The 12,833-nt window shown below is 45.1% G+C and overlaps 1 protein-coding gene across 1 annotated transcript in view; it reads left to right on the forward strand.

The window, feature by feature from the left end:
* LOC122932446 (huntingtin-interacting protein 1-like) overlaps window positions 1-12,833 on the forward strand; it is a 133,715-nt gene that overhangs the window by 24,118 nt on the left and 96,764 nt on the right. Inside the window, exons 2-6 of the mRNA XM_044286848.1 lie at window positions 1,924-1,987; window positions 5,287-5,429; window positions 7,517-7,573; window positions 7,758-7,838; window positions 9,786-9,862. Coding sequence (XP_044142783.1) covers window positions 1,924-1,987; window positions 5,287-5,429; window positions 7,517-7,573; window positions 7,758-7,838; window positions 9,786-9,862 — 422 coding nt within the window. The remainder of the gene's footprint in view (window positions 1-1,923; window positions 1,988-5,286; window positions 5,430-7,516; window positions 7,574-7,757; window positions 7,839-9,785; window positions 9,863-12,833) is intronic.

The raw sequence follows: 12,833 nt of genomic DNA on the forward strand, positions 1-12,833 counted from the left end.
TGCATTTCCTCCCCGGATCCACACGAGATGTGTTGCATGCACTTTTTGTCACAGATTATGACATGGAATTTTCCCAGGCTTCTCCCATCTGCACTGAAAATCCGCAATTGGCATTCTGCGGATTTCAAAATCCGGACCTAGGGTAAATTTATGTGCTGTAAATTTCTGCACCGTGTAGATGAGATTTTGAAGCTGGTACTGCTTCTGTGCACAATACGCACCGTGTGTACGTGGCCCTCATCCGCTGCATGTCAGCTTATGCCACAGATTTCCTCTGCAATGCACAGAGTGAAAACTACAGCAAGGTCCATGTCTGCATGTGGATTTTACTGCAGATTAAAGAAAATTTGTCACAGATTTTTTTTCTGCCAGGTAAAACCAGATAGCGACTTTTTTCCAATCTGTTTTTATTTTCTGATTGTAGATTTTATTTCCTGAATTTGATTATGGTGGCGGCCATCTTGCCTGAGCTGTTCTTAAAGGGATTCTGTCACCAAGTTTTAGGCTATAGAGATGCGGACATGCACGGCTAGATCGCCGCTAGCATGTCCGCAATATACCGGTCCTATAGGGCGGTGTGCTTTTTATTTTGTTTAAAAAATGATTTTAGAGCTATGTAAATGAGTCTTGTAAGGTGCCCAAGGGGCTGTACGAACCTTCCTGGTGCCCGGCCACGTCCCCCTGTGAAGGAGCCCAGCACCGCCTGTGTCCTCCGAATCGCCTCCTTTCGTCACAGTTAGATTGCCGTAATCTCACGATGTGCGAGCTCGCGCATGGCAGTGCCAGTATAGTGTTCCTTCCCTGTGCTGGCATCAGCCTCAGGGAAGGAGCTCGCGCATCGTGAGATTACGGCAATCTAACTGTGACGAAAGGAGGCGATTCGGAGGACACAGGCGGTGCTGGGCTCCTTCACAGGGGGACGTGGCCGGGCACCAGGAAGGTTCGTACAGCCCCTTGGGCACCTTACAAGACTCATTTACATACATAAAAAGCACACAGCCCTATAGGACCGGTATATTGCGGACATGCTAGTTGGCGATCTAGCCGTAAACAAGGTGACAGAATCAGTAAACAGCTGATCGGCAGGGGTCCCAGGTGTCGGACCCCCGCCGATCAGATGCTGATGATCTATCCAGAGGATAGATCATCAGTTTAAAAAAACTGCAGAACCTCTTTAGGGTCCCTTTATACGGGACGATATTATAGCAGATTGTCCTTCCTGACAATCTGCTGATTGCTTGCGGAGGAAACTTGTACTTTTACATGCAGTGATCTCCTCCACAGTGTGAGGAGGAGCGATTGCTAATACCATCGCTCTTCCCATAAAGACTTGTGTTTACACAGCACGATCTGCTGCCGGTAAACGATCATTTTTGCGTGCGGACAAACGGATTAACCGAGGAACAAGACTTTTGCTAGTTCATTGGGTAATCGGTGGTACATTTATACTGCCCAATCAAGCGTTAACTTGTCCAGCAATGCCGGATCCGGAGAGACCACCAGCAGGCTGTTCCAGCATAGAAAACAGTGGCAGGTGTGAAACTAGCCTTAGTGACTATTGCTAAAACTGCAGGATTTATAACTATAGATATTCACATGGAAAATTTTTGGATGAAGCATCGGAAGCTCGACCCTAGATGCAGACTCTTTGCCTCCTTGTAGTTCTTGTTTGGGCACTAGCAAAGGCTCGAGTCGGTAATAAATACGACCCATTTTGAGGGACAGGCAGTTCAGACGTTCTTACACCCCCCTTTTTATACACCGGTTGGGTAGATGAGCCCCGGTCTTTGTAAGTGCTCAGCCGCCCCGCATTGTAGTAGTTACGGCACAGCTGCCATGTTAAGTGTCGCTGTTTCTGGATTGTGCCCCCTCTATTGTGTTCCAGGCCGTCTCTCACCCCGCTCCTAATGCTTCCTCTTTCAGGCTGTGAGTATAAACAAAGCTATCAACACTCAAGAAGCCGCCGTGAAGGAAAAGCACGCAAGAAATATCCTTTGAAAAGATACCAGCAGTGGGATGCCGAGTCCATGGCTGGAGGTGCTCCGTGAGGGTGCGTGGGAGGAAAGCCTCACATTTGCCGCTGAATGGGATTTTACAGCAGGCTGTGTGGCACTGTGACAATGCTATATGCGCTGCGAGACGGGGGTGGTACAGGAATACCAAATGCTCTAGCACATTAGGATTTCTGTCCCCACGGGGCAGAGCTGGCAGCCTGTCAGGCTATTCTTAGAAAGAGAATTAATATTTCTTATTCATAAAACATACAACTTTTACAGAACTCTGCAGAAGACTGGACTCTGCGCTCCAGACTGAACCGCTTCTTCAGTTGTCACTTTTGCAGCTCATTTTGATGGCGGCCTCTCTCTTCTGACCCTCAGTATCTCACAAAACTGAGTACACCCCTCACATTTTTGTAAATATATTATTCTATCTTTTCATGTTTCATGAGACAACACTGAAGATCTGAGACTTTGATACAATGTACAGTAGTCAGTGTACGGCTTGTATAACAGAGGAAATTTAGTGTGCCCTGAAAATAACTCGACACACAGCCATGAAAGGGGTTGTCCAAGTTATATTTATTGACGACCTATCCTCAGGATAGGTCATCAATATCAGATCGTCTAGGGTCCGACACCCGGCACCCCCGCCGATCAGCTGTTTTAAGAGAAGGCGCGCGCCGTGCCAGCGCCGCCAACTCTTCACTGTTTACCTTCTTGCCGTTGCATCTGCAGCGGTGAGCAGGTGTAATTACACCTAACCGTTCCATTCATTTCAATAGGACAGATCGTTACCATACACTTGTATAGGAGCGATCCGTACCATTTAAATGAATGGGACGGTTAGGTGTAATTACACCTGCTCACCTCTGCAGATGCAACGGCAAGAAGGTAAACAGTGAAGAGTTGGCGGCGCTGGCACGGCGCGCGCCTTCTCTTAAAACAGCTGATCGGCGGGGGTGCCGGGTGTCGGACCCTAGACGATCTGATATTGATGACCTATCCTGAGGATAGGTCATCAATAAATATAACTTGGACAACCCTTTTAATGTCTAAACCTCTGGCAACAAAAGTGAGTACACCACTAAGTGACAATGGGCAAATTGTATCCACAGTGTAAATATTTTGTGTGGCCACCATTATTTCCCTGCACTGCTTTAACTCTCTTGGACATGGTGTTCACTAGAGCTCCACAGGTTGCCACTGGAATCCTCTTCCACTCCTCCATGATGACATCACGGAGCTGGTGGATGTTAGAGACCTTGCTCTCCTTCACCTTCCATTTGAGGACAGATGCTCAATAGGGTTTAGGTCTGGAGACATGCTTGGCCAGTCCAGCACCTTTGCCCTCAGTTTCTTTCTCCAGTCTTCTTGGAGGTGTGTTTGGGGTCGTTATCATGTTGGATTACTGCCCTGCCGCCCAGTTTCTGAAGGGAGGGGATCGTGCGCTGCTTTAGTATGTCACAGTACATGTTGGCATTTATGGTTCCCTCAATGGTAAGACACACTTGTCTTTGTACTCCTCACCTGGTTACCGACACACACGCTGGGCACCTTCTGAACCAAATACGTTTATCTTGGTCTCATTAGACCACAGGACATGGTTCCAGTAATCCATGTCCTAAGTCTGCTTGTCTTCAGCAAACTGTTTGTGGGCTTTCTTGTTCATCATCTTTAGAAGAGGCTTCCTTCTGGTACGAAAGCCACACAGACCAATTTGATGCAGTGTGCGGTGTATGGTCTGAGCACTGACAGGCTGACCCCCCCCCACCGCTGTAACCTCTGCAGCAATGCTGGCGGCACTCATACGTCTATTTTTAAAAGACAACCTCTGGATATGACGCTGAACACGTGCACTCAACTTCTTTGGTCGACCATGGCGAGGCCTGTTCTCAGTGGAACCTGTCTTGTTAAACCGCTGTATGGCCACCGTGCTGCAGCTCAGTTTCAGGGTGCTGGCAATCTTTTTATAGCCTAGGCCATCTTTATATAGAACAACAATTCTCTTTTTCAGATCCTCAGAGAGTTTTTTTGTCATGAGGAGCCTTGTTGAACTTCCAGTGACCAGCATGAGAGTGTGAGAGCGATAACACTAAATGTAACACACCTGCCCCCAATTCACACCTGAGACCTTGTTACACTAACGAGTCACATGGCATCGGGGAAGGAAAATGGCTAATTGGGCACAGTTTGGCCATTTTCACTTAGGGGTGTACTGACTTTTTTGTGGCCAGAGGTTTAGACATTAATAGCTGTCTGTTAAGTTATTTTGAGGGCACACCAAATTTACACTGTTCTACAAGCTGTACACTGACTACTGTACATTGTATCAAAGTGTCATATCTTCAGTGTTATCCCATGAAAAGATAGAATAGAATATTTACAAAAATGTGGGAGGTGTTTCCTTCCCAGGCCATGTGACATGTGATGAATGTGATGTCACTGGTCTAGGAACAGGTCGCAGTGCTGCAGACTCTTCAAAGACCTGACTGATGGGAGTGCCTGGAGTCAGACCCCTCCCTACATCAAAGATCAGATGTTGATGATCTGTCCTGAGGGTTGGTCATCCCAGATAACCCCATTAAAGATGAATATGATTTGGACAGTGAGCTTGTATAGGAGAAGTTATAAATAACTAGCCACAAGTAGCGGCCCGTTAATGCCATGACCACTTACTGGTCTATTCTAGTGCAGGACTCAGTAGATGGAGTCAAGATTTTTTCTTGGCCACGTTCCATTCTGTTCCTTTTGCTTTTGAACAATTTTATGCTGTCCATGCCCTTTTCTCTCAATGATCAGAGTACTTCCTGAAGATAGCAGTGCGGCCTATCACTTTTCCTGCTTACTTGCATTTTGACAATTTCCTGCCTGCTTTTATACACACTGTCAGCAGTCATGAAACTAAGGGAAATGTTGTCCGCTTAGTGCTTTTATATCCCAATCATGTAGCACAGAACCCTCCGCCAGACCCTGTTGTAATGAATGGGATCTGTCGGGCGCCGACACTATGCAGCTTATGCCAGATCCGTATGAAGTGCGTTTCATTGACCCCATTCACATACACAGGATGGGGATTGTCATCAAATTTACTGTGGATTTTGGCTCCAAGGCACCCCATAAGCCCCAATAATAACATTCATATCACTCCTAATTTAGGGCCACACACTGGATAATGATATTGGACCACACATGGTCTTTAGCTATGCCCGATATGTCCACAAACTAACTGTCAGATCGTGAATGGCTTTACCCCAATAATTGTGTTGTGTCCTTAATTGACTTCTACCTTGTATTTTGGGAACGCACCACGAGAAGGGAGCTCAGACATTCTGGGCAGCTGTGAACCGGCTGCCCCTGTCGAGCAATGCAGTCCTCTGCTGGAAATTTTGCCATGTGTTCCACAAGCTGCTCCGAGATGGACACCCAAATGTGAGTAGAGCTGGACCAGTAGAGATGAGTTGTGTCTTAAATGCTAAAGGGGTTCTCTGGACTTTACCTAAATTTTGAATGTCAGCTAACCTGTGGAAGGAAGAGACTTCCATCAGTACTAACCGTCGTGTTATCTAAACTAAGTGCGTTAAGCAAACACCTTCAATTGCTTTTCAATGGCTTTTGTTTCAAGATAACACGATGAGTTAAGAAATTTGAGTTTGTGTTAATCCTGCTACATTTGTACCTCTCTGGACCAGACATCACTGCCTTACTATCCAGGATCCCACAATGCCTATCTTCCATATCCTCCTTCTCCTCTCGCTTTCTAAAACTTAACATGGATAAAACAGAATTCATCATCTTTCCCCCATCTTGCTCAACCCCCCCAACAGACCTTTCTATCACGATCAATGGCTGCACGCTCTCCCTGGTCAAGCAAGTCCGCTGCATTGGAGTGACCTTGGATTCTGCCTTCTCCTTCCGACTGCACATCCAAGCCCTTTCCACCACCTGACGCCTCCAACTCAAAAACATCTCCCGCATCCGCGATTTCCTCAACTCTGAGTCTGCGAAAATGCTTGTACATGCCCTCATCATCTCCCGCCTAGACAACTGCAACACTCTCCTTTGTGGCCTTCCATCTAGCACTCTCGCACCCCTCCAAACTATCCTCAACTCTGCTGCCCAACTAATCCACCTCTCACCCTGTACTCCTCTGCTTCTTCCCTCTGCAAATTTAGTTCAAAATAGTAACAAATACATACAAGGCTGTCTATAACCTGTCCCCTCCCTACATCTCTGAACTACTTTCCCGATACATCCCCACACGCAATCTCCGATCCTCACAAGACCTCCTTCTCTCCTCTCCTCTTATTATCTCTTCCCACAATCACCTTCAATATTTCTCCCGTGCATCCCCCATACTCTGAAACTCGCTACCCCAACATATCAGACTCTCGCCTACAGTGGAATCCTTCAAAAGAAACCTGAAAACCCACCTCTTCAGACAAGCCTACAACCAGTGACCCTGCTGCCTCTATACCGCCATGACCAACTTTACCCTCTCCTACTGTGTCTTCTCCTATCCCAGGTAGATTGTAAGCCCTCACGGGCAGGGCCCTGTCTCCTTCTGTACCATTTTGTAACTCGTCTTGTTCATACTTAGGGACTTTCACACTAGCGTTTTACTTTTCCAGCACTGAGTTCCATCCTATGGGGCTCAATACCGGAAAAGAACTGATCAGTTTCATCCCCATGCATTCTGAACGGAGAGAAATCCGTTCAGGATGCATCAGGATGTCTTCAGTTGAGTCACTGAACGGCGTTTTGGATAGAGGAAATGCTTACCTTAATGCCGGATCTGTTATTCTGGTCTGCACATGCAAAGGTAAAAATTTGAAAAAAATATATAATTATTCAGTTTCTCCTGATGACATACGGAGAGACGGATCCATTCTTGCAATGCATTTGTAAGACGGATCCGTCTACAAATGCTGTCCATTTGCATGCAGATTGCCGGATCCGGCAGGCAGTTCCGGCGACGCAAATGCTTGCCGGATCACTCTGCTGCCGGTGTGAAAGTAGCCTTAGTGCAATTGTCTGTATTACGTATGTATACCTCTTTTCATATGTACAGCGCTATGGAATAAATGGCGCTTTAATAATAAATAATAATAATATGGACATCAGCAGACGAGAGGAGGGATGTCAGCAGAAGAGTTTGCAGCCAGTCCAGCAATCAGGGTCTTTTACACTTTTGTCCTAACCAGTTGCCTAATCCAAAACAGCCCTTTTAAGTGTGAAACTTGTAAAAGTAGAAATGTTAAAGTAAAGTAAAAGAAGAAACGTTGAACCAAAGTTGAAGTACTTGCAAAATGTCCTAATTTTTCAGCTTTTCACCTGTTCTGGTCCTGTTGGGTTAGGGGCTTACATCTCGAGTGTCAGCAGCTCAGAGGGTACGGATATGTGACCGGCTCCTTGGTTAGAATTTCTCTGTCGGAGGGGGTCTAAGGGGCACCTTTGGCATAGGACATTCATCCTGTGGCATCTTCCTTGTATAACTCATATAGTGTCTTTATTTTTAGGTTTTGAAGGACTCTTTGCGCTATAAGAATGAACTGATTGACATGAGCCGGATGTGGGTAAGAGGACAGATACTCCAGACACTTGTCAGATCCACTAATTGCTCCTAGGATGATTTAGTGACCTGTTCTGCAGTCTTGTCATGTAAAATATAAAAAACATTTATGGTACATTACACAATGTCCTTATGGAAGCTGCTACAGATGATTCCATATAGCCGATTCTCATCCTTATCCCTTACAGGGCCATCTTAGCGATGGGTATGGTCAGTTATGCAGCATCTACCTGAAGCTCCTGAACACCAAGATGGATTTCCACACAAAGGTGAGAAAACGAGCAACCACCTCTCCATTACTGGCTATATATGTACAGCAGCTTCTCCACAGCCAGGCTATATTCGCTGAAAAAAATAAATGTACTTTAAAGGGGTTGTCCCGTTATTAAATATCATGTCTACCATTTACCCAACAGTGTGCAATGTCATGAGGCACCTGGGCGGTGTAAGTGGCCTCATTGTTGGACCTGCCCTCGGAGGAAACGCGTCAGGGCAGAGTAGAGATTTAACAGGGTCCCGTGCTGGATCGGTTCCTCTGGGGCATGTGCTCTGCTATTTTTAGGGCATCAGGGCACAGCATAGAGCAAGGAGTCCACGTTTTTGCCTTCCCTTTCACTGCAGGTTTATTATATTGTTGTCACCCTTGGCGTTAATCACTGTATCACTTGTCTATGCATTGCACTTTGCTTTGGGCCCCTATGCTGGTTAAAGATGCTGTAGGAGATCAGTGCAGACAGGAGAGGAGGCGGAAAAAAACTCGGGCTGAAGGTCTCCAGTCTGCAGTTAATGAGATGAGAGGTCCGAACTGCAGCTTAAGGACCTTCGATGATGTCACTGGTGGGTGGGGCCAAACAGAAAGTATAGAAAAATTAGCTTTGAAAAAATAAAAAAACTTACCCTCTGTATGTGTGTATTACACAGTTGTGTGTGTGCATGTAGCTTGGATGTGTGTGTGCATTTAGCAGAATTGTGTGTGTGGCAGTGCTGTATTTGTTGTATTTTTTGGACTATAAGACGCACATGTTTAGATAACAGAAAAAAATTATAAAATATATATATCATTTCTCTGCTACATGCACACATATACAGACCTGTATGTGTGCATTTAACAGGCCTGTGTATGTGTGCATGTAGCAGAGAAATTATATACCGTATTTATCGGCGTATAACACGCACAGGCGTATACCACGCACCTTCATTTTAAGAACTTGAAGCAAAATAAGGGTAGCTCAGAACTTTTTTTTATTAATATTATTACCACTTATAAGGTAAATAATGTAAAAGGATGACACTTATGGGGCTCTGTGGATGACACTTATGTCATCCACAGATCCCCATAAGTGTCATCTACAGATCCCCCATCAGATGGATCAGTGTGGAGAGAGGAGGCGGGGACACTCATGGCGGGGCCTGGTGCAGTGACTCTACTCTAATACAACGGGCCCCGCAACTGTTAAACATTCAATATGATCTCTATATCTAATTGTAGACGCGCTGTACAGTACTTACTGTAGTACCGGAGGTATAACATTAAGACGGCGCAGACCGGCATCTCCCTCGGTCATGCGCCGCCTGTCTCAGCTCCCTCGGTCATGCGCCGCCTGTCTCAGCTCCCTCCTGATGCGCCGCCTGCCCCAGCTCCCTCCTCATGCGCCGCCTGCCCCAGCTCCCTCCTCATGCGCCGCCTGCCTGCTTATCTCACTTTATGAATGAACAGGCAGGCGGTGCATGAGGAGGGAGCTGCGGCAGGCGCTGCGCCGTCTTAATGTTATACCTCCGGTATGTAAAAACACGGCTTCTTAACATTATATCGGCGTATAACACGCATACATCATTTGCCCCCTATTTTCAGGGGGGAAAAGTGCGTGTTATACGCCGATAAATACGGTATATATATATTATAATTTTTTTCTGTTGTCTAAACATGTGCGTCCAAAAAATACAGTAAATGGTATTTCCACAGTGCAGATGTACTGATCCATCGCTCTAGTGGTGCAATGTACAGAATTTTGTATCTGTATGGAGCTAAATTACCCGTCATATTGTCATATGAAATATTACATTCTTCTTTGAATGTGCACCTTATTGCATGTATCCTCTGATGTGTTCAGCCCTGTAATTGTATAGTTATATACCGTACAGCTCTTCCGCAGTCTAGAATATGCTGCACTAGTCTTGTTCCTTCCATTAACCACTTCCCGATTTTCTGCTCCCAGAATCCTCGTTTCCCTGGCAACCTTCAGATGACTGACAGGCAGCTGGATGAAGCCGGAGAGAACGATGTCAATAATTTGTAAGTTTCTTACCCTGCTCATTATAAACCTTACTTTCTACCAAACCATCACTTACTGAGCCGCGCTCCCCTGCTTTCATGTATATTTGTAAATTGAAGCTGCCGTCCATTTTTTTTCTTTACCATGGGATTGCATTATAAGCAATTCCCTAATATATCTCTATGAAGATAATTGCTCTCATGACAGTGATGATTATCTGTGGCCTGTATGACAGCACAATACAACCACAATTTACGCTTCCCACAATAGCCTATTTACTTTCCATATTCATGAATTAGTTTACCAAAGTCACTATGAAAAGCAGCCATGGAGAATTGTTCCCGGCTGCCGCTCTTCTGTAACGCTTGAACGACTTCAGTGTAAAAAGAGTGATACGCATACTTAAGAGGGTTCATCAGCATCTGACCGGCGGGGGTCTGACACCCAGGACCCCCGCCGATCAGCTGTTTGAGAAGGCAGCGGCACTCCAGCAGCGCCGCGGCCTTCTCACTGTTTACCGCCGGCCCAGTGACGTCACGACTAGTATCAACTAGTGTGGGCGGGGCTAAGCTCCATTCAAGTGAACAGAGCTTAGCCCCGCCCACACTAGTTGATACAAGTCGTGACATCACTGGGCCAGCGGTAAACAGTGAGAAGGCTGCGGCGCTGCTATAGCGCCGCTGCCTTCTCAAACAGCTGATCGGCGGGGGTCCCGGGTGTCGGACCCCTGCCGGTCAGATGCTGATGATCTATCCAGAGGATAGATCATCAGTTAAAACAAAGTGCAGAACCCCTTCAAAGGCAATGTACACCTTCGATGCAATATTTTTTTACTGATTGCATGTTACTCATTTTTAGCTAAAAATCTTTTTTTCAATTGGCCTTTATTAAAAATATTGAGCCATTCTGTCACAAAGGGTTAACTGTTTTTCTAACTGTGTATCTGGTCCTTTCACTTTCACTTTGTGCTAGTCATCTTATAAACCTTATCTCTAAACTACTGAGAGGTCATAAATACTTATAAGCCACATTCTTATCAGTAAGATAAGAGCTGAGCTATAATGAGTGTTTATAAGGGCAGGAGCAGAGATAAGAAGTCCGTCTGCCCCTGGTCTGACGACAAAGACAGAAAATCCAAAGGCTGCTACTAGAGCAGTGGTGGCGAACCTATGGTATGGGTGCCAGAGGCGGCACTCAAAGCCCTCTCTGTGGGCACCCGCACCCTGGAAAAAGTCTATGGTGTATCAATATGCCTGGGGGGGGGGGGGCAGGGCGCACTATGAACAGCACAGGCAGCGCATTGACTGTAGGCAGGCTATTATAGCTAAATAATAAAGTACATGGAAGATATACTATAATGGACTGTAGTATTCAGGGTAAATTGCCGTGTTGGCACTTTGCGATAAATAAGTGGGTTTTGGGTTACAATTTTTGCACTTGGTCTATAAAAGGTTCACCATCACTGCACTAGAGCATGTCCGCGCTGTACAGAAAACAGGAAGCCAGACCAATAAAAAAAATGTTTTTTAGCTCAAAATGAGTACAATTATTAATAAAAAATGCCTCTAAAGGTGTACATAGGCTTTAAAGGGGTTATCCATTGATAAATGTAAAACATTTTAATCAGACATCATATAGTACGACAATCTCTTTCTAACAAAGCTAGAACCAGCCCTGTACATCACATGGATCCAGAGATCTACCCATTCCCTGCTCCATTTCTAGATTTATTTCAAGCTGACAGCTCAGGGTCGTGTCCTTTCTGCTGCAGCTCTCTCCCTGCAACTGTCACAGATTCTAACATAAGATATAGCTGGTGGCAGTTGAAGGATGGAACTGAGCATGTGCGTCCACCTCAACAGGATGGACAGAGAAGTAAGGAAAAGAGCAAACAGCAGGTGGTGCTATACAAATACATTTTATTGAATAACTCAGTGACCATATTACATTTCTAATTACATGCAGTTACAAAAGTATTCAGATCCAGGTGCTGGCTTGAAAAATGTAGAATATTTTTCGTGGAACAACCCCTTTAATGTGAACTGAAGATTTTAGAATTGAATTTCAGTCAGTATCCTTTTTGTTATATGCAGCCCCAGGACTTATAAACGAGTTGTTGTCAGATTTCGAGTGTGTTTCAGTTGGATACTTTATGTAAGGCCTCATGGTCAGATTTCTACCTTGTGCTCTGAGTCGTGATGCAGATCCTATAGAAATCTATGGGACCGTTTAGTCACATGCTCCAAGGGGCATCATTTTTGCCGATTTTTCAGTGTATCTGTAGCAAAATTTACAAGGAATCTGGGCAAAATTCAAATGTGCATGTATTGCAGATTTCATTGTATGCATTGCAAAGTGTAACATTTGTGGTGGAAAATCTCCAGCATAAATTGACACCTCATGTGGCACCATCACACCAATTTCCTTGAGGATTCCATGCAGATTTTTTTATTTGCAGTCTGTGGGTTATATTAAAATCTCATCTATTGAGCTGCTGCTGTAAACATTGTGCATTTCTCTCCTGCAGTTCCATGGCAGAAAATCTGCAGAGTACACACCCCATGTGACTATGCCCTTAATTAAAAGTTTTTACAGTGATTTGAATAAATCAGTGTACAGGTGAATATAAAAACTTTGTAATATATCGTATTAGAGAAAAATCTCTTTTACTCCCACCCCCATCTCAAGATGGACTTTGCAGCTCACTCCTACTCCCGCTCTTCTCTCCATAGAGTAATCTGATCCTTTAGTGATCTGACAATTCCATCTATACATCTCTTAAGAAAGAGATTGTTACTTTAGATGGGGGTAGTACATTTTTGAAACAATATCTTACAGACTTTCCTATATTCACCTGTAGTATTGATTTATGCAAAGTTAGGCCCCTATTACACTGCCCGATGTTTCGGCAGGACGAGCAACAATAAATACTGGCTGATGCAAAGTATATGGGGGAAGGACTGTTCCTCCCGCTATCATTCCTCCTCTTTT

The sequence above is a fragment of the Bufo gargarizans genome, chromosome 3, assembly GCF_014858855.1.
Source record: "Bufo gargarizans isolate SCDJY-AF-19 chromosome 3, ASM1485885v1, whole genome shotgun sequence".
NCBI lineage: Eukaryota > Metazoa > Chordata > Amphibia > Anura > Bufonidae > Bufo > Bufo gargarizans.